At 51.4% G+C, this 27,519-nt stretch overlaps 1 protein-coding gene across 2 annotated transcripts; it reads right to left on the bottom strand.

Moving 5' to 3' along the window:
• Positions 1-115: 115 nt before the first annotated feature.
• On the bottom strand, positions 116-24,258 carry AIF1L (allograft inflammatory factor 1 like). Of its 2 annotated transcripts, XM_049774098.1 has the most exons (6): positions 24,117-24,258; positions 23,916-23,977; positions 13,075-13,141; positions 10,394-10,435; positions 5,226-5,388; positions 116-1,141 (listed from the first exon to the last, which is right to left on the bottom strand). In XM_049774098.1, the coding sequence occupies exons 1-6, from the start codon at positions 24,145-24,147 to the stop codon at positions 1,054-1,056; spliced, it is 453 nt and encodes a 150-aa protein (XP_049630055.1). In that variant the 5' UTR covers positions 24,148-24,258; the 3' UTR covers positions 116-1,053. The 2 variants fall into 2 exon arrangements, with proteins under 2 accessions (XP_049630055.1, XP_049630056.1); XM_049774099.1 differs by lacking the exon at positions 10,394-10,435.
• Positions 24,259-27,519: the final 3,261 nt, after the last annotated feature.

The following is a 27,519-nucleotide window of genomic DNA, read 5'->3' as shown; positions in this document are numbered from 1 at the left end:
AGTGGCCAGTCCGGGTTCGATCCCCAGCAACCCAGCAACAGGGTCCCCCAGTCTGCTAGGAGTGATTCCTGAGAGCAAACCCAGGAGTAACCCCAGGTGGATCTGACCCCAAAACAAACAAAAAAAAGTACTGAGAGTTAATCTAGAGAAACAGGAGAGAGTGAATGAATGAATGAGTTAGTGATGGAGAATGTGAAGGGGACACCATGAGGTCAAGTCAGGAAGACCAAGTTCAGAAAAAAAACTGCCTGTTCCCTGCTCCAGGCCTAATGTTCCAGTGTAATTGGCCACAGACCATATTGTTCCTGCCTTGTCCTCAGCACCCCCTGAAGAAGGGGAGCATTAGGCAGAACAGATGCTCTTCCCTAAACCTCTCATTGTCCCCCAACACTTACAAAGCTTCCGAAACTTTCTCAGGAAGTGGGTGGGGAAGCCTGGAAAGGTATGGCCAGAGGACTTTTCTGGAACTTTCTCAAATAGCTCAAGCAGCCACATCCCTGTCACCCCCTTCTCAGTCAGCTGAATAAGAGGAGGCATGGTCTGAAGGTGACCAGCTGGGGACTGAGTGGCGGTCCCCTGGACAGTCCCAGAGCTCCAGAACACAGCTATCTGAGAAAATGCTAAGGCAACTTCCATAGCCAGTCCCTTCTCTGGTGCCTTCTAGAAACGAGTTCTGGAGCAAGGCCAGCAGGCTCAGGTTGAAGAGAGCTGTCAGGAAGAAACAGGCAGGGTTGGCTCCAAACAGGTTCCCAACCCCAACCAACTGGACCATGGTTCTCTGGTGTCTTGGTTTGCTATAACCCTTTTTCATAGGGAAGAGGCAAAGAAAAAATGAGGGAAGGGAGGACCCCCAGACTTCCCTCTAAGGCAGAGAGAATTTGTGCTTTGCAAAGCATCACTGACTTTACCCGGAAGACCAAAGTCACAGCGGCCACAAAGAACCAATCAGACAAGGAGACATGATGAGCAATGAGGCAGTGGGACCAATGTGGAGAAGGAGGGTTGGGCAGGGGCAGGCAGGGGCAGGGGTAGAGGCAGGTCCAGGCAGGGTCCTCAAGGTAGGCTGGCAATATCTCTCTCAGGAGGGGGCCCAGTCGGCTTGGGATCACTGTCGTTGCCTTTGCCTTCGAACATCATGACTCTGGTTTGGAGAAAAACACAAGAGCAGGCTTAGAGCTCCCTCCCTTGCCATCACCATCCATCCCTTGCACCCTGCAGCCTGTCTCCTGAAGCCAGTAGGGCACACAAGGCTCCATGGCACAGAGGTGAGATGAGGCACAGCGGGAGTGCCAAGCCTCAAATTCATCTCTAGCTCTCTGCCCCAAACCCCACACGAAGGCAAATTCTAGGACCCTCCACAGGGCTGTCTTGAACAAGCTGCCCATTTGGCCTCCCCGGCTCAATGCTTCGAGCAACAGTACTCTTATTGCCTTGTTTTTCTCCTGTTCTGCCCATAGCTGGGCATATCTACAACCCCTGCAGCCCCTGCCCACCTTTATATGGTGACCCAGGGCACCAGCCTTATCAGCACAACTATGTGCAAGTCAGACCTCCCTGCTGTCCTGGCTTGCCTTGGGGGTGATGAGAGCCAGGCCTGGCAGTGCTTGGAGGGACATGCAGTGCTGGGCCTGAACAAAACATGTGCGCCAGCCCTGTGAGCCATTTCCCCAGCCTGTATTACTTTAGTTTTGTGTTGGGTCACACCTGGCAATGATCAGGAGTGACTCCTGGCTCTGAACTCAGGGATCAATCCTGGAGGGCTTGGGAACCATATGGGATGTTGGGTATCAAACATGGGTCAGTTGATGAGCAAGGCAAGCACCCTCCCCTCTATGTTATCACTCCAGCCCCTGTATTATTATTATTTTTGTTTGTTTGCTTGTTTCTGGGCCACACAGATATGGATATCGGGGATAGAACCCAGGTGGGCCATGTGCAAGGCAAGCACATGCTGTGCTATTGCTCTGCCCCTCCCATTACTTTTTTTGGGGGAGGGGGTTTGGGCCATACCTGGCGGTGCTCAGGGGTTCCTCCTGGCTGTCTACTCAGAAATAGCTCCTGGCAGGCACAGGGGACCATATGGGACACCGGGATTCGAACCAACCACCTTTGGTCCTGGATCGGCTGCTTGCAAGGCAAACACCGCTGTGCTATCTCTCCGGGCCCCTGTTACCTTTTTTAAAAATAACATCTACAGAGAGCTGGAATGATAGCACAGAGGTATTGGGATGGACCTGGGTTTAATCTCTGACATCCCATATGGTCCCCCAAGCCTACCAGGACCAATTTCTGAGTGCAGAGTCAGGAGTAACCCCTGAGCACTTCGGGGATGGCCCCAAAGCCAAAATAAATATACAGAGCAAAAGCAATAGTACAGAGGGTAGAGCATTTTCCTTGCATGCAACCAACCCAGGTTTGATCCCTGCCATCCCAAAGAAGGGTCTAAGCAAGCCATGAATGATTCCTGAGTGCAGGCCAGGACCATTGGATATGGTGTACGAAAAGCAACAAGAATAAAAAATGTGGGGTTGGAGCAATGGCACAGTAGGTAGAGCATTTGCTCTGCATGCAGCCAACCTGGATTCTATCTCTGGCATCCCCTAGCATCTCCCAAATCCACCAGGATTGATTCTTGAGTGCAGAGTCAGGAGTAACCCGAATAACACTGGGTGTGGCCCCAAAACAAACACATTTTTAAAAAAGCCTCTTAAGTCCAGAGCTGGAGCTTTAGCACAACAGGGAGTATGCTTGCCTTACACATAGCCAATCTGGTTTCGATCCTCAGCACCCCTTATTGTCCCAAGCCCCATTAGGAGTGATCCCTGAGCATAAAGACAGGAGTAAACTTTGAGCAGCTGGGTGGAGCCCCAAACTGCCCCTCCAAATCAAAACAAATGAAAATCCTCTAAGCCTGACTGTCCTATCAGTCTGCTGTTTTCTTCTTTCTGTCACCAGCCTCCCAGCACTGCTCTGTCTCAGGCCTTATCATATGCCAATTCATCCACCCAGGATACCCTCCCCTCCTCAGCTCTTCCCTGAGATCTCTGTGGCCTCCTCAGTGAGAACCCACCATACATATACCATGCCAGACCTCTAAGTCTCTCTCCCTCACCACCCCCGCTGTTGTGCCTCTGATTTTGGTTTGGGTGTGTAAGTCTCCTTCCTTCCATCTGTCTATCTGCCATTTCAGTGCCAATTCTGGGTACCAGCTGCCAGCACCTGGCATGGTTCTTGCCCATTCAAGAAATTCTTGCACGTGGCCAAATGGTCAATGTGGTTCAATCTCTGGCAACACATCTGATTCCCTAAACATTTTGGCTCCAATACCCCCCTCCCCAAATCTACAGAGCCAAAGCAATAGCACAGATAGGGCATTTTCTTTGAATTCGGCCAATCCAGGTTTGATCCCTGGCATCCAAAAGGGTCCCCCAAACTCTCCAGTAGTGATCCCAGAGCACAGAACCAAGAATTAAGCCCTGGGGCTGGAGATATAGCATGGAGGTAAGGCATTTGCCTTGCATGCAGAAGGTTGGTGCTTTGAATTCCGGCATCCCATATGGTCCTCTGAGCCTGCAAGGAACAATTTCTGAGCCAGGAGTAACCCCTGAGCACTGCCGGGTGTGACCCAAATACCCCCCCAAAAAAAAAGGAAGGAAACCAAGAGAGTCAGAGCAATAGTATAGCAAGTAAGGCATTTGTCTTGCATGTAGCCAATCCAGGTTTGATTCCCAACATCCTATGTGGTTTGCCAAGCCTGGGATGGGGGTGGGGGAAAGAGAGAGAGAGGGAGAGGGAGAGGGAGAAGGAAAGAGAGAGAGAGAGAGAGAGAGAAAGAGAAAGAGAAGAGAGAGAGAGAGAAGAGAGAGAGAGAAGAGAGAGAGAGAGAGAGATCAGTTAAGGAGTAAACCAAGAAGGTGAAGGGTTTGCCATGCCGACCAGGACACTGGGCAGGCACTGAGCAGAGACCCAAATGCCTCTTGGAGCTTCTGAGCAGCTCCCGGTGATGCTGTGCATATTGCATACTACAGGACTAGGGCTATGTTCTAGGTATTTGCCCTCAGCCAGGAAGGCACCCAGGCCATGTGCTCTTACCCTGGGCCATGCTCACAGCAAATCTGTGAAATTGGGGAGATAACACCTAGAGGTGCTCAGAGGCCACCAGAGCCCCACCTCACAGTGCTCAGGGGGCACTGTCCCAGAGCTACACCCTACAGTGCTCATGGAGAAATGCCCAAGGAATTCACCCCACAGTTCTTATGGGGCTTTACCCTACAGTGCCCACAGTGAATTGCCCCAGGGTTTCACCCCACAGTGCTCATGGAGCATCACCTTAGGCTGTGCATGTGCCAGGCACATGCTCCACCATATATGTCACATCTCTAACCCCCTCAGGCTACATAAAGAAACTGAGACTCTGGTATCTCGTCCAGAGTCACCTCAATAGCAAATGATAGCACCAGAATTCACCAACTACCTACGGAATAAAAGTCACTTTACAGGAGCTGGAGCAATAGCACAGCAGATGGGGCGTTTGCCTTGCATGAGGCTAACCCAGGTTCGATCTCCGGCATCCCATATGGACCTCCAAGCTTGCCGGGGTAACTCCTAAACACTACCAGGTGTGGCTCAAAAACAAATAAAAAGTCACTTTACAAGTGATGGAACTGAAGCTCAAAAGTTAACAGAAGAATCATCACACCATCATCACCAACAACCACTATCACTTTTATCACCAGCATCACATTATCACCATCGGCAGTATCACTAGCATCACCAACCACCTTTACCATCAAAATCATTGCCATCTTCACTGGCACCATTATTACCATCACCACCGCCAGCACATTCATTATCACCACTTTCACCATTTCTATTGTCACCTTCACCAACACCCTTTCCACCATCATCACCATCACCAACATAATTTTCACCATCACCATCACACCTTCACCATCTTTACCCTCATCATCCTCACCTCTCCAGCATCATCAAGCAAGCCCCGAACTGAGCCCTGCCTGATTCTGCCCAATTTTCTGCTGCAAACTGATCCATCCACCTGCTAGGACTGGATCCACCCCACCGCTCAAGCATCAGGAAGGCAGACCCAGGCACAGAGCCTGGCCACTGAGTTCGAGCACCAGTAAGCGACTAGCTGGAAGGCCATGGGAAACTCGGGCACTGTGGTGTACCAGGCCAGGAGAGGGGTGAATTAGGGAAGGACTCACAGCTTGAGGACTGCAGATCGTTTCCCCAGCATCATGTTCACAAAGTCCCGGTAGGAGATGGTGTCGCTGCTGCCGCCGGTCACCTCTGAGATCATCTTTTTCATCTCCAGGTGTGTCCTGGGGACCCCCAGCTTCTCCATCATCCTTTTCAAAGACATGAGGTCTGCAGGAGGGACAAGAGGTAGGAAGTTCATTGAGTGGGCTTGCCTCCATTCCATTAATCAAGAACCCCCACCCCATTCCATCAATCATGAAGAAATCCCACCTCTCCTCAGCTTGGCAGCCAATGATCCTTCCCCACCAGGTATAGGAAGCCCACTACCATCCCCATTCCTCCATCTCATCCAAGGCAGTGCAGAGCAATGGTCAGCAACCTGGGCTTCCAACCCAGAACTAAAATTCCTGCACTTCTGAGTACTTGGCTCTTCCTGGTTGCAGGGTGGGGTCAAGGATTCTCTGGTCACAGTCCCTTCAGCAATACATTTATGGAGGGGTACAGGAAGAAGGTGGTCTAGGATTGGGGTGTCATTCTCATTGTCTCACAACTCCTAAAGATGGGGAAGCCACAGAGGTGCTGCTCTGAGCCCTGGCATTGATAGGCGCTCTCGAGCTCCAGAGCTGTGTCTCACAGGAAGAGGGAGTACCCCCAAAATTGCAGACAAACAAGGGAGGCACCCAAATCATCCCACACCAGGGGCAGCCTCAGAACTGCCAGCAGCAGAGATCTGAGGCCACTTCCTTCTGATTGTTGGCTGAACAATGGGGGCACAAAGTGGGGGGCTGACTTGGGGAAGGGACTAATGGCAGCTCACCCAAGGGGCAGGGTGGGTAGAGCCTAGTGCCAGACCTCTAGGTGCCAGGATGTCCAGGACATTTCAAAGAAAGCTGGGCAGAGTCTGCAGGAGGAAGCAAGAGAGCTTTCTCTCTCTGCTGGCCAGACTCTCAGTTGGCAAGATCTTTCTGGAAGGGCTTTTTTTCAGCAAGCTGCCTCCTAAGCCTTTGACCCAGAATGTCTCATTCCTGATATTTACTCTTAAATCAGTGACAGGACCAGGTAGTGTATCATGAAATCCCCTTACAACTGGAAAGTTTCTACCAGGGCAATGTTAAGTGAATGTCCATCTCATGATGGAATATTACACAGCTTTTAATTCTAAGACAAGAACAAAACTGATGGACAACCAGAAAACAGATCAGGGATCGGAGTGATAGCACAGGCAGGTAGGGTATTTGCCTTGTACATGGCAGACCCGAATTAGATTCCTGGCTTCCCTTATGGCCCCCTGAGCACCGCAAGGCATGCCCCTGAACTCAGAGCCAGGAGTAAACCTTGAGAGCTACCAGGTATGGCCCCAAAACAAAACACAGAATACAGATTATGACAGCGGAGCCAGAGTACAGAGAGTAAGGCGCTTCCCTTGAACGTGATCAATCTGGTTTCCATTCCTGGCATCCCAGATGGTCTCCTGAGCCCCATCAGGAGTGATCCCTGAGCACAGAGCCAGGAGTAAGCCCTGAGCATTGCCGGGCATGGCTCAAAACCAAAAGCAAAGAAAAGTACACAATTTGGTTGTTTATCAGCAGAAGTTCTCTGATGTTAAGAAGAGCATGGATGAGGTCAAACAGTCAGAAACAGCCTTAGGGAAAGTGACTGAGTGATGTTCTGTCTCTGAGCTTGGCTGTGCTGTCCAAAAGCAAGAAGATTGGGCTATACCCAGCTGTGCTTAGGAACTATTCCTGGCTCTTTTGATCAGAAGTGACCCCAATGGGAGACCATATATGATGCAGAAGGATGGAACTGGGCCCAGCAGGATGCAAAGTAAGTGCTTTTACCACTGTAAAACTCTCCGACCCTCTCCAAATTTTTATTCTATTTTATTTTATTTATTGGGTTTGGACCACACCTGGTGTCCTCAGCGCTCAAAAATTACTACTGGCAGGCTCCAGGGACTATATAAAATGCTGGGGATCAAACACGGGTCGGCTACATGCAAAGCAATTGTTATTGCTCTGGCCCCTAATTTTCTTTTTATCTGAAGTACTGTGATTTATAATACTATTCACTAGAGGGTTTTATGCATAAACATGTGTAGTACCACACCCAGAGAGTATCTGCTCTCTTCCACCACTGTCCCAGGCTCCCTCCAGGCCACTCAGTCCTTGCTAAGCTCAGTTTTGCAAACTAGTTCTTTATTTTTTGTGGGGGCAGGCCACATTCGGTAGTGCTCAGGGGTTATTCCTGGCTCTGTGCTCAGAAATTGCTCCTGGCTGAGGTCAGAGTGATAGCATAGTGATAAGGTGTTTGCCTCGCAAGCTGTCGATCTGGGTTCAATCCCCTGCATCCCAAATGGTCCCCCAGCCTGCCAGGAGTGATTTCTGAGTGCAGAGCCAGGAGTACCCCCTAAGTGCAGCTGGATGTGACACAAAAACCTAAATAAATTAATTTTTAAAAAATTCCTACTGGCAGGCTCGGGGAAACATATGGGATGCCAGGGATTAAAACTGGGTTTGTGGGGCCGGAGAGATAGCACAGCGGTGCTTGCCTTGCAAGCAGTCGATCCAGAACCTAAGGTGGTTGGTTCGAATCCCGGTGTCCCATATGGTCCCCCGTGCCTACCAGGAGCTATTTCTGAGCAGACAGTCAGGAGTAACCCCTGAGCACCGCCGGGTGTGACCCCAAAAAAAAAAAACCAAAAAACTGGGTTCGTGGTAGGTTGGCAGTATGCAAGGCAAATGCAGCTACTGCTGTGCTATCACTCTAACCTCTGAAAACTAGCTTTTTGTCCTCAAACATTTCTATGACAGAAATGCCTTCAGGGGCCAGAGCAATTTGCAACCAGCCTGGTGTGATCCCCAGCATCTCATATGATCCTACAAGCCGCCAGAAGTAATTTCTTTTTTGTTTTTTGCTTTTGTTTGTTTTGTTTTTGGGTCACATCCAGCAGTGCTCAGGGGTTACTCCTGGCTCTACGCTCAGAAATTGCTCCTGGCAGGCTCGTGGGACCATATGGAATGTCGGGATTCGAACCACGATCCTTCTTCATGCAAGGCAAATGTCCTACCTCCGTGCTATTTCTCTGGCCCCAGAATTTCTGTTCATAGAGCCAAGAGTAACTTTTTTTTTTTTTTTTTTGGTTTTGGGGCCACACTTGGCAGTACTCAGGGGTTACTCCTGGCTCTACATTCAGAAATCGCTCCTGGCAGGCATGAGGGACAATATGGGATGCTGGGAATTGAACCAGGGTCTGTCCTGTATTTGGCCACATGCAAGGTACATGCCCTACCATTAGGCTATCTCTCCGGCCCCCAAGAATAACTTTTGGGGCCGGAGAGATAGCATGGAGGTAAGGGCGTTTGACTTACATGCAGAAGGATGGTGGTTCGAATCCCAGCATCCCATATGGTCCCTCAAGCCTGCCAGGAGCGATTTCTGAGCTTAGAGCAGGAGTAACCCCTGAGCGCTGCCGGGTGTAACCCAAAATACCCCCCCCAAAAAAAGAGTAACTTCTGATTATTGGCAGGTGTGGCCACCCTCCAAAAAATGCATTCATTGTGTTCCTGAGACATGGATCACAAATGATAGTGCTTACATTAAAAAAAAAAAAAAACGCCAAAAAAGGTTTTCTTTTTCTTCTTTTTTTTTTTTTTTTTTTTTTTTTTTTGTTTTGTTTTTGGGCCACACCCAGCAGTGCTCAGGGGTTACTCCTGGCTGTCTGCTCAGAAATAGCTCCTGTCAGGCATGGGGGACCGTATGGGACGCCGGGATTTGAACCAACCACCTTTGGTCCTGGATCGGCAGTTTGCAAAGCAAACGCCATTGTGTTATCTCTCCAGCCCCCCTCCAAAAAAAATTTTTTTTTTTGGTTTTTGGGTCTCACCTGGCAGTGCTCAGGGGTTACTCCTGGCTCCATGCTCAGAAATTGCTCCTGGCAAGCACGGGGGACCATATGGGACGCCGGGATTCGAACCGATGACCTTCTGCATGAAAGGCAAATGCCTTACCTCCATGCTATCTCTCCAGCCCCCAAAAAATATTTTCTAAGGTCAGAGTAACATGACAGGGGCAAGGCACTTGTTTTGCACATGCCCAATCCAGATTCTATCCCTAACACCCTATATTGTCACCCAAGCCCACCAGGAGTGGCCCCTGAGCTCAGAGCCAGAAATCAACCCTGAGCACTGTTGGGTATAGCCCAAACTCCCCCCCACACACACACACATACACACCCCTCAATTTTTTTTCTTTTTTGGTTTTGGGCCACACCTGCAGTGTTTAGGGGTTACTCCTGGCTCTTCACTCAGAAGTCACTCTTGGCAGGCTCAGTGGACCATATGGGATGCTGAGGATCAAACCCAGGTCTATTCCGGGTTGTCCACATGCAAGACCAATGCCCTACCATTGTGCTATCACTGCGGCCCCTCAGTTACTTTTTTCTAAAGAAAAATAGTTTGGGAGATGGGGATCGAGCTCTGTACTGAAATGTAGGCTTTGCCTCTGTAGCCTGGGTTGGATCCTCTGCTCCATAGGAAAGCGAACTGAAGGGCCAGAGTGACAGCACAGTGGGGAGGGCGTTTGCCTTGTATGCTGGGCACCGCAAGCCTACTAGGAGTGATTTCTGAGCACAGAGCCAGGAGTATACCCTAAGTACCACCAGTGTAGCCTACAAACCAAAAGAGAAATAAAAAAGAAGAGTAAACTGAGAACATTCCAAGAGGAGAATGCGGAAGAAAGGCCAGAAATGCCTGTTGGTGTTGCTGCAAGGGTCAAGTAGCTGAACCAGAAATGGAGTCACCTTTCAGAGCCACTGTTTCCTCATATGAGCAATGGGAGAGTCAAACCCGCCTTGCGTGAGTCCAACCATTCCTGATGCAGGTTGGACATAGTTGCAAACCTGAGTGTCCAGGATAGGGCTGACTGTCCCCCCATGGATAGTAGGACACGAAGGAGCTACAGACTAGGGGACTGACAACTTCCAGGAGAGCCCACAAATGGAGGACAGGGTGCAAGCAGACGACAGAGGGTCCAAGGCTAGCTCTTCTGAGCCATTCATAGCAGAAGCTGGGATATGTGTGTCCCAGTCAGGAGGGAGCCCTCTGGTCCTAGCCCATGCAAGAGGAACTAGGGGTCCTCACCCCCATCTCAGTCCACCCGACCAGGTCCCACTCACCAATCTCGCCCTCGTTGTTCAGGTCAAATTCCATGTACTTCTCTGCAAATGAAAGCAAAGGCTGGTCAGGCACCCTGAGATAGTCTCAGGGGGATAAGCACTATGATTAGACCCCCCGGCACCCCACTATCCCCAGAACATCTCTGGAACTAACTCCCCAAACACAACATGAAGTCTCTCTAGAGAACCACTAGGTATGATCCCAACACCTAAGAAAAATCTGGACTGTTGGTGTACCTAGCTAAAACCCTGAAGTTGGGTGCAAAGACCCTAAGACCCACCCATATCTGGGAGGGGTCTTGGGAACCGGATAATAGGTGTAACTACCTGCAAAACCTCCCATTTCTGGGAGGGGTCTGGAAAAGGATAGATAAACCTCTGAGCCAGGGGATTCGCCCCTTTTGCCGTTTCTCTCTTGGCCCGGCTTGGCTTCCTGGCTTTTGGATCTTTGGGTCGCATGGAGCCCAAAGGGAAGATGGCTAACAGGAGATAAGATGCAGGGCTAGCAAAATATAGCTGAATGCTTAAAAGGTTGACATAGGCCACACACCTGTGGTGGCAAGGGCATAAATAAAGATGATTCTTCCTGAAGCCTGCGTGTAAGTGAGTCTTGATTACGCCGACTACCTGGGCCGGGAATCCGCCAGCTGAATGGGGATGAAGCCACGTGGTTGGGGCCTAAGCACAAAGGCCTCCATCCACCGCCATCCAGCCCCATCGTTAATTATTTGATTCTACACTGGACAACAGGGAGCCATGGGGTCTCCCACTCCAGGGCCCCAGCGACTCTGAAGACACCTGAGGGGTCCCCTCTGGGGGGTTGAAAGAAACCCCATCATGTTAGCCAGCATCAGATCATTGATGGAAAGCTCCTTTCTTCTGCCTGCCTGTTCTGAGGGGCCCACTCTGACCCCCATACCATGAGGATAGCATCTTGGTCTCCTCAAACTTCTGAGTGCAGTGGTGGTTGTCACCCAGGAGTCTCAGGAGATCCTAAACCCTCAAAGGAAAGCAGGACACCCCGAAAACCTTATAATCTCTGGTGGGTCTCCCCTGGTTACCCAGTTCCCAGGGGGTCGACCCTCCCCCAGGCCTCCAATTGAAGGTGTAGGGGTGCATCCTGGTAGGTAGCACAGAGGGATGAATTGGCATCTTCTCACTAAGGCAGAGGGCAGGATGCAGATATAGGGGTGCGTGGTCATGGGCAAGTCACCCCATCCAGCCATATAGACCTGGCTGTCTGCTCTGTACTGAACAACCCAAGGAAGAAACTGGGGGATTACTGGGCTCCATTACTCCCTCTGCCCTTTGTCTGTGGGCTGTCAGTTCCTGTGCCAGCCTGGAATGTCCCTCCCAGGAATGCCTGTACTCCTCCATCCCCTTGCTAATTGGGGCCTGACAGTTCTGTGCATCCCTACTCCTTACCTCCCCCCACAAGTTCCTCTGGGTGGGGCCCCCTAAATCCACCCCTGTCCTCTCTGTCCCCCAGGTCAGGTGGAAGGTGTTTGGTTATGTTTTAGTCACAGTACTCAGGAATCACTCCTGATAGTTCCTAGGGGGACCCTATAAAATGCTGGGGATTAAGCCAGGCTCAGCTGCCTACAAGGCAAGTGCCTTAACCCTGGACAGTTTCTGGGGTCCCAGAGCAGAACTCTGGAGATTACCCAGGTCACCCAGGATTTCCCCACTCTGAGCCTACTTGACTGCATTTAGAAATAAAAGTACCCAAGGTCATCCTGCCTCTAGCTAGACCCAGTTTTAGGTGCTCTGCTCTATATCCTGATGAGCATTTCTGCCTTCCAATTTGGGGAGCCTCATGAGAACACAGTTCTGTATAAGGTAGAGGGTACCCCAAAGGTGAAGCTGTCTACCTCCAAAGTCCAAGAGCACTTGGTGGTTCCTGGACCAGTGGCTGGCTAGGAGGGAACATTTCATGCCAGATGGGGGTGGGGTGCACCCCTGTCCGTACTGTACTGCGCCCGCCTCTCCGCAGGATGTGGGCCTGCCCGGCTTGCTACGTGCCCGGTTCCTCTCCTTCCAGGCTACTGGCCAGGGCCCAAGTACCAGGCAGAAACAGAGGGGCCTTTATGGGGCCTTGATGCCCCTCCTTTTCCACACAGCTCCTGGGCGTTTGCTTTTCATCTTGTGCTGCAACTTCAATGGGCAGAAACTCTGCCCCCTGGCCCACTGCAGGGACACAAACATCCATTCTCCGCAGGGGCTCCTGAGCTGCCCCACAGCCCTGGGGGAGAGGCCCAGACCCACTACAAAGGGCTGATTGTGCGCAGGGGGCCCAGGAGCTGTAGGGCCCAGGCCCAGTAGCCAGGAGCCAAGCTGGATGCCACAGGGCAGCCAGGGGCCAGAGGGGCAGGCAAGGCTGAGCTGTGAGGGCACAGCAACAGGTGGAGGGGTCTGTAACCCCTGGCTGAACTTCGCCTTGCAGTTCAGATCCTGGGAAGGGCGTGAGGAGGTGGTGGCCCTAACTCTAGCTATTTTAGTTTCTTTTGTTTTGTTTTTGGGCCACACCCTAAGGCGCTCAGGGGTTATTCCTGGCTCTGCATTCAGAAATCACTCCTGGCAGGCTCAGGGGACCCTATGAGATGTCAGGGATCAAACTGGGTTGGCTGCGTGCAAGGCAAACACCCTCCCTGCTAAGCTATGGCTCAGGTCCCTCTGCTCACCTTTGAAAGCCTCAAGCTTCTCTGGAAGGTCTTCCTCATCGCTGTACTTCTGGTCACAGAGAAACTCCTGCAAGAGAGAATATTCTGGTTTGGCTTGGCCCATGGATAGACAGGACATTTGGACCCCTGTCCTGGTACCGGCCCCAGTGTCCCGGATACCTCCAGGAGCCATGCTGGCCCTGGATAACTTCAGATTTGGCCCTGCTGTCAGGAGACACTCCGTGACTGCCAACATCTTTGGTTGGCCTCTGGATGCTGGACACTCCCAAAACCTCACTGCACCCCAACTCAGTAGTCCATAAAGCCAGGAGCCCCACGACCTGTCACTGTTTGCAGCATTTATTTTTGTCTATTTGCCTTTATTTTTTTGCTGTCTGTTTTTAGAGTGTTTTTTTTCTTTCTTTCTCTGCCTGTCTTTTTTGTTTTGTCACACCCAGCAGTTCTCAGGGGTTACTCCTGGCTCTGCATTCAGGAATTACTCTTGGCAGTGCTTGGAGGACCTATGGGATACCAGAGATCAAACACAGGTTGGCCTTGTACAAGTCAAATGCCCTCCCTGCTGTTCTATGGTTCCAGCCACTGTTTCTATTTTTTGTTTGTTTGTTTTTTGGGTTTTTGTTTTTGTTTTTTGAACCACACCCGGTGGTGCTCAGGGGTTACTCCTGGCTGTCTGCTCAGAAATAGCTCCTGGCAGGCACGGGGGACCATATAGGACACCGGGATTCGAACCAACCACCTTTGGTCCTGGATCGGCTGCTTGCAAAGCAAACGAAGCTGTGCTATATCTCTGGGCCCTGTTTCTGTTTTTGAGCCACACCCAATAATGTTCAAGGCTTACTCCTGGACTGTATGGAGTGTCTCATAGAGGCATTCATTCAGCTACTGAGCCCTTCCCTGGCCCAGAACTGCTTAAGGATCTTGTCCCCTGCCTGTCTCCCAGCTAGAATAGAGGTTCGACATAATAGTGAGTTGCCCAACAAGTATTTGCAGGAAGAGGGGGCCAGAACGATATCAATAGTATAGCATTTGCCTTGCTCGCAGCTAACCCAGCATCTCATAGGGTCCCAGAGCCTGTCTGAAGTGATTTTTTTTTTTTTTTTTTTGGTTTTTGGGCCACACCTGGCATTGCTCAGGGGTTACTCCTGGCTGTCTGCTCAGAAATAGCTTGTGTCAGGCACGGGGGACCCTATGGGACACCGGGATTCGAACCAACCACCTTTGATCCTGTATCGGCTGCTTGCAAGGCAAACACCGCTGTGCTATCTCTCCGGGCCCTGAAGTGATTTTTTTCTTTTTTTTTTTTCTTTTCTTTTTTGGTTTTTGGGTCACACCCAGCAGCACTCGGGGGTTACTCCTGGTTCTGCACTCAGAAATAGCTTCTGGGAGGCTCACAGAACCATATGGGTTGCCGGACTCAAACCACTATTCATCCTGGATCGGCTATGTGCAAAGCAAACACTCTACTGTTGTGCTTTCTCTCCGGCCCCTGGATTGATTTCTTTTTTTGTTGTTGTTTTTTGTTTTTTGTTTTTGGGCCACACCCGGCATTGCTCAGGGGTTACTCCTGGCTGTCTGCTCAGAAATAGCTCCTGGCAGGCACGGGGGACCATATGGGACATGGGATTCAACCAACCACCTTTGGTCCTGGATCAGCTGCTTGCAAGGCAAATGCCGCTGTGCTATCTCTCCGGGCCCTCTGGATTGATTTCTAAACACAGAGTTGGGAGTAAACGCTGAGCGTCACCAGATATGGCCCAAAACCTAAAAACAACGAAAATATTTTCCGGGGCTGGAGAGATAGCATGGAGATAGGGCATTTGCCTTGCATGCAGAAGGACGGTGGTTCGAATCCCAGCATCCCAGATGGTTTCCCAGTCTGCCAGGAGTGATTCCTGAGCATAGAGCCAGGAATAACCCCTGAGCGCTGCCAGTGTGACCCAAAAACTAAAAAAACATAAAAACAAAAAAAAAAAAACAAAAAAAAATTTTCCAAAAGAAAGAACAAGGAGGGGCCAGAGAGGTAGCACAGCTGAAGCCTGGTGTCCCGTATGTGCAGAACTCGGGGGCTGTGTGCCTAGAGCTCTGGGGTCCCACATGCCCAGAGAATAGGAGAAGTGAGCACCGCCAGTGGGTACTGGAAAGAGCGGGGAGTGACAGCATCTCGGCTGAGTTCTTCAAAAATCCCTGTCCAGGGGTCCTCAAACTTTTTAAACAGGGGGCCAGTTCACTGTCCCTCAGACCATTGGAGGGTCTGAATATAGTAAAAACAAAACTTATGGGCCGGGAAGGTGGCGCTAGAGATAAGGTGTCTGCCTTGTAAGCGCTACCAAGGAACGGACCGCGGTTCGATCCCCCGGCGTCCCATATGGTCCCCCCAAGCCAGGGGCGATTTCTGAGCACATAGCCAGGAGTAACCCCTGAGCGTCAAACGGGTGTGGCCCAAAAACCAAAAAAAAAAAAACTTATGAACGAATTCTTATGCACACTGCATATATCTTATTTTGCAATAAAGAAACAAAACAGATACAAATACAATATGTGGCCGAGGGCCATAGTTTGAGGACCACTGCTGAGTATAAACTTTGCCTCCCTAAACTGGTCAGGCAGCTTTGGAAAACTAAGTGGATGACAAGGAACAGAGAGTAATAGAGTGCATAGGGCACTTGCCTTGGATGCAGAAGACCTACATTTGATCTCTATCGCCCCATATAGGCCCCTGAGCACCACCAGGAGTGATCCCTGAACACAGAGCCAGCAGTCGCCCTGAGCATTGCCAGGAATAATTCCCAAACACAGAGTCAGCAGTCAGCCCTGAGCATCGCCAGGAGTGGCCCCTAACAAAAACAAAATGCTTGCCAGGGTTGGAGAAGACTATGAGCATCACAGTTGTCCATTGTGCCCAAATAACACATGCCTGAACCACAGAGTGACCAAGCAGGAGCAGCAGCTGACCAGTTCCGGGGTGGGCAGCCGCCTGGCTGACCAGTATGGATGGTGCTCGAGGCACAGTGCCAGGCCAGGCTGGTGGCGGGTACCGCATTCCAGCCCCACCTCCACCCGCTGCATTCTTGGGTCCTGCTCATGCACAACCCATAGCTGCCCTCCCGCTCTCTTCTCCTACACTCTGGCCCAGTCTCAGGACATAGTGGAAGCCCATGGGCTCAGCTCCGGCCAGGACACCCCCTGCCCTGCTGCCACCTGAGACCCTGACCCAGTCCCTAGGCAGAGGAGAAGGAGCAGAGGTTTTGTTCCAGATGTTTGGGAGAAAAGCTGAAAAAAACAACAACAAAGATGGGCCAAAGCAATAAATAGGACAGCAGGGAGGATGTTTGCCTTGCAAGCTGTTGGCCTGGGTTTGACTTCCAGTATCCCATACAGTGCATTGAACACTATCAGGAGTAATCCTGAGCACAGAACCAGGAGAAACCCCTGAGCATCACTGGGTGTGGCCCCAAAACAAAAGAAAACCTAAAAGATATAAAAGGAGGCATGTCCAAGTTTATATGCTAAAATTGCCTCTACTTAGGAGTGTGAAAATCACTGTCTTGGGCCTCGATTTCTGGCCTTTAGGATACAAATATATATATATATATATATATATATATATATATATATATATATATATATATATATATATATATATATATATATATTTGGCTTTTGGGTCACAACTGGCAGTGTTCAGGGGGTTACTCCTGGCTCTATGCTCAGAAATCGCTCCTGGCAGGCTCAGGAGATCATATGGGATGCCGGGATTCAAACTACCGACCTTCTACATGCAAGGCAAATGCCCCACCTCCATGCTATCTCTCCGGCCCCACAAAAATATATTTAGAATGAGGCTGGAGCAATAGCACAGCAAGGAGGGTGTTTGCCTTGCATGTGACTGACCCAGGTTTGATCTCCGGCATATATGGTCTATGAGCACTGCCAGGAGTGACCCTTAAGCGCAGAGCTAGAAAAGTAATCCCTAAGTACCACCGGGTATGACCCCCCCAAAAAAAATATTCAGGTCATAAGAAGAGCCAGGAGTAACCCCTAATCATCCCTGGAGATGGTTCTAAAACAAACAAACAGCAAGATTCAACCTCATTGACTTTTCCTGAGAATTGCAGAATAAATGAGCAGGAAGAGGGTTTGCTCAATAAAGGATTGGAGTACATATGAGCACCCCAGCTTTGATCCCTGGGACTGCAGATAGCTGAAAATTTGAAAAACAAGAGCTGAAATGATAGGATGACTGGAAGGGCACAGGTTCAACCCCGGCCTCCATCTGGTTCCCTGAGGTCTTCCCAGGAATGACCCTTGTGCATAGAGCCAGGAGCATGGCCTAAGTACTGCCAGGTGTGTCTCCTCAAAAGAATTTAAAAAAGGGGCTGGCGAGGTGATGCTAGAGGTAAGGTGTCTGCCTTGCAAGTGCTAGCCAAGGAAAGACCTCGGTTCGATCCCCCGGTGTCCCATATGGTCCCCCTAAGCCAGGGGCAATTTCTGAACACTTAGCCAGGAGTAACCCCTGAGCATCAAACATGTGTGGCCGGAAACCCCCCCCAAAAAAAAAGAGTAACCCCTGATCATTTCCAAATGTGACTCCACCCAATAACCCACACCAGTCAGATGACCCAGCTAACAACCCACCAGCAGCAGGCATAGGGAAGCTGGCTTGATGACAGCTTCAGGCCTCAGCCTCTCTGAAATGGGGATACTCTCCTCACTGGGGTCTGAGGAAGAAGCATGGTTTTTGGTCACATGTCAAAGAACCAGCAACCATCAAGATGTATTTGGAACCCCACCTGGCAGAGGTCAGGGCTTACTCCTGACTCTATACTTCAGAATCACTCCTGGTAGAGTTTTGGGGACCCTGATGGAATGCTGGGGATCCACCCTCGATCTGTCAAATGCAAGGTAAGCACCCTCTCACCCTCCCTGAATCTGGGTTCAATTCCCATCATCCCATAGGGTCCCCTTAGTCTGCCAGAAGTAACCCCTGAGTGTTGCTTGGTGTGGCCCAAAAATAAAAAATAAAACAAAAGGACAGATGGCATGGAGGTGCCAGGAGACATGGCCCACCGGCTCTTCAGGGCACAGGCTGAACTGGTATCTGGCACTTTTCAGGAGCCTGGGACACAGGCTCACATTCTTCACAGCGGCTCTGGCCTCACCTGGACACTGTGTTCTCGCCAAAGAGGACACCGGTGCCGCTCTCCCCACCCCCCGTGACGACACACACACACACACACACACAGTGACTCCCCCAGAAATTCCATCTCCAGCCTCCCGTGACGTGGCCACACCGAGGTCAGGACTGGCTGATCTGCGGGGACACTGAATCCTCGGGGTCACGTGGCCACAGATCACCATCTCCCTTATTATATATTAAGGACTAGCAAGAGAGCCAGGGTAGCAAGCGATGCCAGCTGGGCATCTTCAGAACCTGGGCAGGGACATAGTGGCCCTGCCAGGGACACAGGAAAAGACACATCTGGGTCAGGTCTCACTCATTGCTAGGGGATGGAGAGGGGACATTGATCCACCCCTGGGAGTCACCTGCCTGCTGTGAGCCCCGAAATAACTATGCAGTCCCCCAACACCACTGCCCTTCACTTGACCCAGGGCCAGAGATCCTTATCAAATCAGCAGAAGGCTCGTGTCACCTGTGGTGCAGGAACCATGTCCTGGAGCGTGACTTTAGACCAGGGACTCCAGCTGGCTGAGCCTCAGTTTCCTCTCTGCATTGGGAGATGATGCAGAGGAATGGAGTGCAATTCTGGCCTGCTCAAGAACCCACGTTCAGGGGGCAGAGCAATAGCACAGCAGGGAGGGCATTTGCTTTGTGCACAGCTAACTTGGGTTCAATGCCTGGCATCCCATAAGGTCTCCCAAACCTGCCAGGAATAACCCCTTAATGCGGTTGGGTGTGGCCCCAAAACAAACAAACAAACAAGCAGGTATTAGATCCTACTTCCAGGAGGAGGTCAGTCACTGCTGTGGCTGGGAGGAGTGGAAAGTTCAGGCCATGATGTGTCTAGGGGAACAAAGCCCCAGCCCCTGGCAGGCCTCCACACCCTGCACAGCCCTAGCTGCCTCATCTTGTTCTTCCTGCTCCTGTTCTTGCTCAGGGTGGGATTCTCCAAAGTGCCCCCACCCCACCCTACCCCGCTCCTCTGTTCCTGGGAAGCTGGAGAGAATTTTTTCCGTTGCCTTATATGGCCGGGCCTGGCCAGCCAGGGGTCACCTGCCCTGCACCGGGGGAATGTCAGCTATGCAGGGGGGTGGGGGTCAAGGCGCTTGACAGCCTTGCTGGCTCCAGTCAAAAACATACAAGCGGGGCCGGGCGGTGGCGCTGGAGGTAAGGTGCCTGCCTTGCCTGCGCTAGCCTAGGACGGACCGCGGTTCGATCCCCCGGTGTCCCATATGGTCCCCCAAGAAGCCAGGAGCAATTTCTGAGCACGTAGCCAGGAGTAACCCCTGAGTGTCACAGGGTGTGGCCCAAAAACCAAAAAAAAAAAAAAAAAAAACCATACAAGCATACACACACTCAGGCACACACATGCAGAGGCATTCATATACATACAACCACACCTGCACCATCAAATACACGCATGTATACACTCATAATCACACACATATACACTCATATGTACCCACACTCTTGCGCACACACACATCTACACACATAATGGTCTCACACACACTCATATACCATATGTACCTACAGCTATGCACACACATACGCACTTATATGGACCCACAAGTAATATTCATTTAGGCACACTCATGCACACACACATACATGGAACTGACACGCACAGGCATACACGCATGCATGTGCGTACACACCTGCAACAAACATGTACACACATGCACACAGCAGACCTCCCCTGAGGAAGACTCAGTGCAGTTGGGTGGGGTAAGGGGTTGCCGGAGAAGCCAGTAGGCACTTACAATGCCACATGCCCAGAGCGTGCGTCGGAATCGAGAGAGCGACTATGAACCCACAGCAGAGCCTTTCCGCAGGCTCCACTAGTGCCCCCAGCCCCAGCCCCTTCTATTTTTATGCCTGGTAACAACAAGGGCCAGAACTCACTTCCCAGTCTCGTAGGCAGCCTTCCCCGGGGGAGGAGAAATGCTGCCAAGGGAAGCTGCAGAGGGGCATGAAGGCAGAGAAGGCCACCAAGCTGCCTGCCAGGCTGAACCCTGCAAACTGTGGCCCAAGTACTCTGGACACGCTTGAGTCCTGACCCCCTTGAATTTTGCACAGACAAGTGTCTACCAAGCCAGTGCTCCATGCTCCAAGCCCAGAAACCAGCTCCCATGAGGAGAAGGCAGAAACAGCTTCTCAAAGAAAAGCCATCAAGTTGCCAAAGGCTTCCCCCTAGGACCTCTCAGTGACCTGACTCCTCACTATGGCCATCGCCACAGAAAAACAAGCATGACAACCCCTGCAGCTAAACATGCTCAACGAAATCACAGGGTGCAATGGGGCAGCTCACATGCAGCACCCCCCTTGCTAGACTGACCTAGCCCCTAAGCATCCCCATCCCACACCCTGCAGCCAGAACCTTGAGGTATCAATCCAGCTCTGCTCCCAGAGCAATCCTAGCACCCCAAGACCAAAATCTACAGCAGTGAGCTCAAGGTCACAGAGTCAAGCGCTGTACCTACTGTTCTCAACCAAGGGCTACCAAATGGTCCACGAGAGCCACCAGGAAAACTCATGCCAATGAGGGACCATGGCACAGGAGTAGAAGCCCAACCAGTAGAAAGGAACCAAGGTCAGAAAAGGCTTGAGAGAGCCCTGAGGGGCCAGAGAGATAGCATGGAGGTGGGGCATTTGCCTTGCATGCAGAAGAACTGTGGTTCCGAGTCCGGGAATCTCAAATGATCCACCAAGCCTGCCAGGAGCGATTTCTGTGCATAGAGCCAGGGGTAACTCCTGAGTGCTGCCAGATGTGATCCAAAAATAAAAGAGAGGGGCTGGGAAGGTGGCACTAGAGGTAAGGTGTCTGCCTTGCAAGCGCTAGCATAGGACAGACCTCGGTTCGATCCCCCGGCATCCCATATGGTCCCCCCAAGCCAGGAGCGATTTCTGAGCACATAGCCAGAAGTAACCCCTGAGCGTCAATGGGTGTGGCCCAAAAAAAAACTAAATAAATAAATAAATGAGAGAGAGAGAGCCCTGAGTATTTTCACGTATGCCCCACACCCCAAAACCAACAACAAATAAAAATAGGGGCAGTTGGGGCCAGAGCAATAGCATAGCAGGGCAGGCATTTGCCTTGCATGTGGCTGACCCAGGTTCGATCCCCAGCATTCCATAAAGTCTTCTGAGCCTGTCAAGAGTAATTTATTTCTTTTTTTTTTCTTTCTTTTTTTGGGACCACACCTGGTGGTGCGCAGGTGTTACTCCTAGTTCTGCTCTCAGAAATTGCTCCTGACAGGCTCAGGGGACCATATGGGATGCCGGGAATTGAACCTGGTTCCATCCCAGGTCATCTGCATGCAAGGCAAATGCCCTACCACTGTGCTATCACTCTAACCCCTGCCAAGAGTAATTTCTGAGGGCAGAGTCAGGAGTAACTCCTGAGTGCCACTGGGTGTAGCCCAAACACCCCCCCCCAAAAAAAAATATTAAAGCCAGAGAGAGAGTATAGCAGAAAGGATGCTTGCCTTGGGTTGGATCCCTAGCATTCTATATTGTTCCCTGAGAACCACCAGGAGTATTTCCTGAGTGCCAACCCAAGATAAGCCATGAGCATTGCCAAATATGTTCAAAAACAAAACAAAACATATTCCACCAATGCCACCAATAAAAGAAAAAAGAAAAAAACATAATAAAAGAAAAGGGGGGTTAGAGCAATAGTACAGTGAGTAGGCCTTTGCCTTGCACATGGCCAACCCAGGTTCAATTCCTGGCATCCCATAGGGTCCCCTGAGCCAGCCAGGTGTGATTTTGAGTGAAGAGCCAGGAATAAACCCAGAGCACTACTAGATGTGGCTCCAAAAATAAGGAAAAAAAGGGTTGAGCTATACTGCTCCATGCCATGGAGGCCCCCCCGGAGCTGTGGGTGCAAATGGGCAGCAGTAGATTTCTGATTGACTCTTGAAGCCCCCCCAGCAGACTAGGTTCGCATGATGGGGCTCAGAATAGCACGTGAGCTTTAGACTATGAGCTCTGCCAGACTTGCCCTTTCTGGGCATGGGGTCCAGGAGGCTCAGACGGTGCCTTTCCTAGCCTGATCCCTCCAGCCGGAGCCAGGCCACTTCACCAAATGACCCACTGGCCGGCAAGAGCAGGGTTGGCAGGACCTGGAGTCACACATTCAGATCCTGGGCAGCTCCAGCACTGCCTCCAGCTCCAGGTCCCACTGGTGGTGGGTGGATCCAGCCTGTCTGGTCCCCACCCTGGAGCAGAGTGAGGTCAAGTCCCAGACCCTGTCTAGAGCGAGAACTGCAGAGATCCAGGGTAGACTGGCTGCAAAGAGCTGGGCAGACAGCCGGCAGCCTGACCCCTCCCCAACAGACCCACCCAGATTTCTGGGCTCCCTGTCAGCAGGCTTAGAATGGTGACTGGGGGGCCCAAGTTGACGCAGAGAAATACAAACACACACACACACACACACACACACACACACACACACACACACACACAGTCATAGTCTTTCATGAGGTTCCTTTGACCAGTGGTGGAGTGAAATTCAATGAGTTCTTGGCAATCCAAGAAAAGTAACAGGGACTAGAATAATAACACAGCCAGGTGAGAGCTTGTTGCATGGCACAGAGCCAATCTGGGTTTGATCCTGGCACTGGATATGACCCCCCCCCCCCAAGCCCACCATGAGTGATCCCTGAGCGGAGAGCAGAGTAAGCCCTGTGCACTGCTGGGTGTGGCGCCAAAAAAAACAATGGTCTCCAGGGTGTAGGTCAGCACACTCCTGGTCTCTATCTATCCCCCAGCCCCAGACTTTGGCTGCCTGGAGGCGGTGCAGGGACTTCCCCTCCCTCGCAGCTGAAGTCTTTCAAAACTTGCGCCACAGCAGATCTCAATCTCTGGCTAATGGGGACCGACCCTGCCATTCTCACTTACCTGTGGGATCCACAAAATCAATGGGAAGTGAATAGATTGGCCTTTGCGTGCCCATAGAAACTACCCTGGGCTTTCTTTCTAGCAACCCTCCAGGTCCTACCAGAAAAGCAAGAGTATCTAGGGGTACCTTTTTTAGAAGTTGGGGGTGTAGGGGACTCGGCTCCACTCCCAACATCCCATATGGTCCCCCAGCCTGCCAAGGGCGATTTCTGAGTGTAGAGTTAGGAGTGACCCTTGAGAGCTGCTGGGTGTGGCCCAAAACCCAATCAATCAATAAAGTTTAAAAATGTTGGTGGTGCAAAAAAGTTGAAGGGTCCGGATGAGGCCAGCACTTTTCCAAGAGGGGTGTGTCCAGGCCTGCCAGGCTGGAGCGCAAATGTCCAAAACCTCGCGCGCCTAGGCCTCCCTTCCCGCTCTCCACTGTGAAATCGGGACAGTTGAAAGACACAGGGATGGGGGGAGGAATGAAGAAGGGGAAGGGGTTCCCGCCGCCGAATTCCTGAGACTGGTCCCCAAGGAGCCCCTAGGAGCCCGGGTGGGCGCGCGCGGGTACCCAAGCGCGCTTAGGACGCACCCAATTTCTGGGTGGAAAAGCAGCGCAACTTGCAAGCCGAGTGCCTAGGGGAAAACGTGGGACCCACCTGGAGTAGCAGAGTGTGGAGATTGTGGGATCTAAGCTGGCTGTGGGAGTGGAGAACCCATGGGGGGGCCTGGGGAAAACTGGGGAGGCTGCACAAGTCGAGGGGCGCGCGCTTACCCTGTTGATCTCCGCCAGCCGCCGGTCCTGGCGCGCTTTGAGCAAGCCGAAAGCCTTCCCTCCTGCGGGAGAGACAAAGAGGGGTCCGCCGAAGAAGCGGGGGATTTCCAAGGGCCCGCTATCCGCAACCACCACCACCACCACCCCGCACCCCGGTGTCCCAGATCCTGCGCGCACAGGTGGCGGGCACGGGCCGCCTACCTTGGAACCTGTTGCTGAGCGTCACGGACATGGCGAGCACCGGGCTCCCCGCGGGCTGGAGCTGTGGGTGGGCACCAGGCGGAGGCGTGGGCACCGACTGCGGGTTCCAGGCGGCGTGTGGCGGGTCCCCGGGATTCCCAGGCCAAGGGGAGGTGCGGGCGGGTCGCCCGCTGCTGCCCGCCCGCCCCTTCGGGCCCGCCTCCCGCTCCTCCCCGCCGTCCTGGCCGCGGGCATCAAAGCGCCTATTATGCGGGGTGCCCTGCCCGCCGCTGGCCCCCCTACTGGAGAGCGCGGGAAATGCATCCCCAGAGACCCAGGCAGGACCCCAAGACCACCTCCCCAGTCTGCAGCCCACACCCGGCCCTGCTTTCCAACTCTGCTCAAACCGCACTTGGAAAAGGGGACAAGAGTCCCTTTGTTTGGTTTGGTTTGGGGGTCACACCCGGCGATGCTCAGGAGCTGCTCCTAGCTCTAGACTCAGGAATTACTCCTGGGGGATTCGGGGGACCCTAGGGGAAGTCCGGGATGGAACCCTGGTAGGCAGCGTGTAAGACAAACTGTGCTATCCCTCCCCAATGTGCTATCTGTCGCTCCTGCCCCCCGGTTGCTCATTCTTGAAAAAGCAAAACATCAACTTAAAAATATAAACGGTCCTAGTTTGGGTCACATGCTTACAAGAAAGTTGACTTTCTCTTAGGGTAAAACATTAACTTGTTAGAGGAGGTTTTGTTGTGGTTCGCCTCGAAAGGCAGAATGAAAGTGCCACAAGGACATTATCGGCCTTGTGTTTGGGGATCTGGGGGGAATGAATGACACACCAGGGTGCTCAGGGGTCACTCTTAGAGGTCCCTGGGTAAGAGGTGGTGTGGGCAGCATGGAAGGCAGTGTTGTAACTTCTGAACTATCCTGCCAGCCCAGTGTAATTTGGGGGGAATGGAGTTTGGGGTGAGACTCACTCAACTCACTCAGCGGTGCCCAAGGGGGCTATTCCTATCTCTTCGTTCAGGAACTGCTCCTGGCAGTGCTCAGGAGACCATTTGGAGGTGCTGAGATTTTGTGATTTGAACTGGGGTCAGCCACCTGCAAAGCAAACACCTAACTTCCCGTACTATCTGTTTAAATTTGGGCGGCCACATTCGGTGATGCTCAGGGGTTACTCCTGGCTCTGTACTCAGGAATTACTCATGGCAGTGTTTGGGGGGTCCATCTGGGATGGGCCAGGAATCAAACCTGGATCAGTCGCATACAAGATAAGTGCCCTCCCCACGGTACCATATCTCCAGCACCCCATCTTGATTATTTTGTTTCTGACTCTGCTCTCAGAAATAACTCTTTGGTGGGCTCAAGGAACCATATGGATGGGCCCGGAGAGATAGCACAGCATTGTTTGCCTTGCAAGCAGCGGATCCAGGACCTAAGGTGGTTGGTTCGAATCCCAGTGTCCCATATGGTCCCCCCTGCCTGCCAGGAGCTATTTCTGAGCAGATAGCCAGGAGTAACCCTGAGCACCGCTGGGTGTGGCCCAAAAACCAAAAAAAAAAAAAAAAAAAAGGGGGGGGGAACCATATGGGATGCCAGAGATAGAGCCCAAGACTGTACTATTACTCCAGGGCCCCCCATCTTGATTCTTATCATTGGGACCCTGAGAGTGGCCAGTGCTGTCCCTGGAGAGGTTGGTGTGACCAGAAAGTCCACCAGAGAGGGTGGGGTCCCCTGGAAGCACTAAGACCAGGACAGCAGTTCCCAGGAGGGCAGCACTCCCTCCCCCAACACAGCCAGTACCAGCTGGCCCTGGTTGGTAACTCTCAGATTCTGTTGCCTAAGGGTTTGAACCTGCCCAAGCTGTGTGACCTTGGGTTAGGTACTTGAAGGACTGAGCTGGACTCCTGGTCTCCAAATTGGTTTTGGTTTATTTTGCTTTGTGTTTGTTGTGGGGCCCCAGAGCTACTCCCAGCTCCATTCTCAGGCTTTGCTCCAGGCAGTGCTCCGGAGATTACACAGTGCCAGGAATCAAATCCAGCCTTCCTTCGTGCTAAGAATTGACTCCAGCTCCTGAGCCCTCTCCCACATCTTCCAAGTCTCTGAACTGCAGAATGGGTGGAAGCCAAAAACATCCTCACAGAACAGAACTAATTACCATTTATATTATTTTCTCTACTTTTATTAAAAGCAAAAATAAAAAAGGTCAAAATGATAGCACAGTGAGGAGATCATTTTGGTACGAACCCAAACAAAACCAAACAAAACATGACTATCTCCCATTATGCTAAGAATGTCTTGGAAAAAAAAATGTCTTGAGGGGCTGAATATAGATGAGATCACAAATTTATGGTACTTAGATTGAAATATTAGGTGCCACCCTGATATTCTTCCTATTTTCTCCAATGAGATAATGACTTAAAGATTTCTATATCACTGGGTCAAACAATATTTTCAGGGGCCGGAGTGATAGCAAAGTAATAGGGTATTTGCCTTGCACATGGCCAACCTGGGTTCGATCCCTGGCATCCATCCCTTCTGGTCCTCCTAGCTTGCCAGGAGTGATCCCTGAGCTCAGAGCCTGGAGCATGGTCAGGTCTGGCCATCCCCACCAAAAACAAACAAAACAAAAACAATAAACTTTTTTTCAGGAAACCATAGACATAGTCCAATGGTTAAGGCACAAATAACCCGGTTTCAGTGTCCAGCACTCCACATGGTCTGTCTCTCAAGTATTGCCAAAAGTGATTCCTGGGGCCCGGAGAGATAGCACAGTGGCGTTTGCCTTGCAAGCAGCCGATCCAGGACCAAAGGTGGTTGGTTTGAATCCCGGTGTCCCATATGGTCCCCTGTGCCTGCCAGGAGCTATTTCTGAGCAGACAGCCAGGAGTAGCCCCTGAGCACTGCCGGGTGTGACCCAAAAACCAAAAAAAAAAAAAAAAAAAAAAAGTGATTCCTGAATGAAGATCAGGAAGTAAGGCCCAAGACCCCCAAGAAAACTAATAAACACTGTAGTTTTTTGGGGGGTCAAACCCGGTGGCACTCAGGGGTTACTCCTGGCAGGCACAGGGGGCCATATGGATGCTGGAATTCGAACCACTGTTTGTCCTGGATAGGCTGGCTGTGTGCAAGGCAAATGTCCTACCTCTGTGCTATCTCTCTGGCCCAACACTAGATTTTTTTATTTTTTCACAGCCTCTTCTTGTTTCTCTCTCCCGTCTCACTGTTCTGGCCAATAATGACTATTTCATCCTCTTAATTTGTTTCATATGTTGGTTAATTTCCCATTCTTACATCTCTACATTGTTGAACTCCTCCACCCCTTGGCTTTTTCCAGCTTGCTTCGCATAATCCCCTGGAACTTTCTTTCTTTTTTTTTTTTTTTTTGGTTTTTGGGTCACACCCAGCAGCGCTGGGGGTGGGT

The sequence above is a fragment of the Suncus etruscus genome, chromosome 5 (genome assembly GCF_024139225.1).
Source record: "Suncus etruscus isolate mSunEtr1 chromosome 5, mSunEtr1.pri.cur, whole genome shotgun sequence".
NCBI classification, from domain to species: Eukaryota; Metazoa; Chordata; class Mammalia; order Eulipotyphla; family Soricidae; genus Suncus; species Suncus etruscus.
This window is presented reverse-complemented; position numbering and strand designations above follow the sequence as displayed.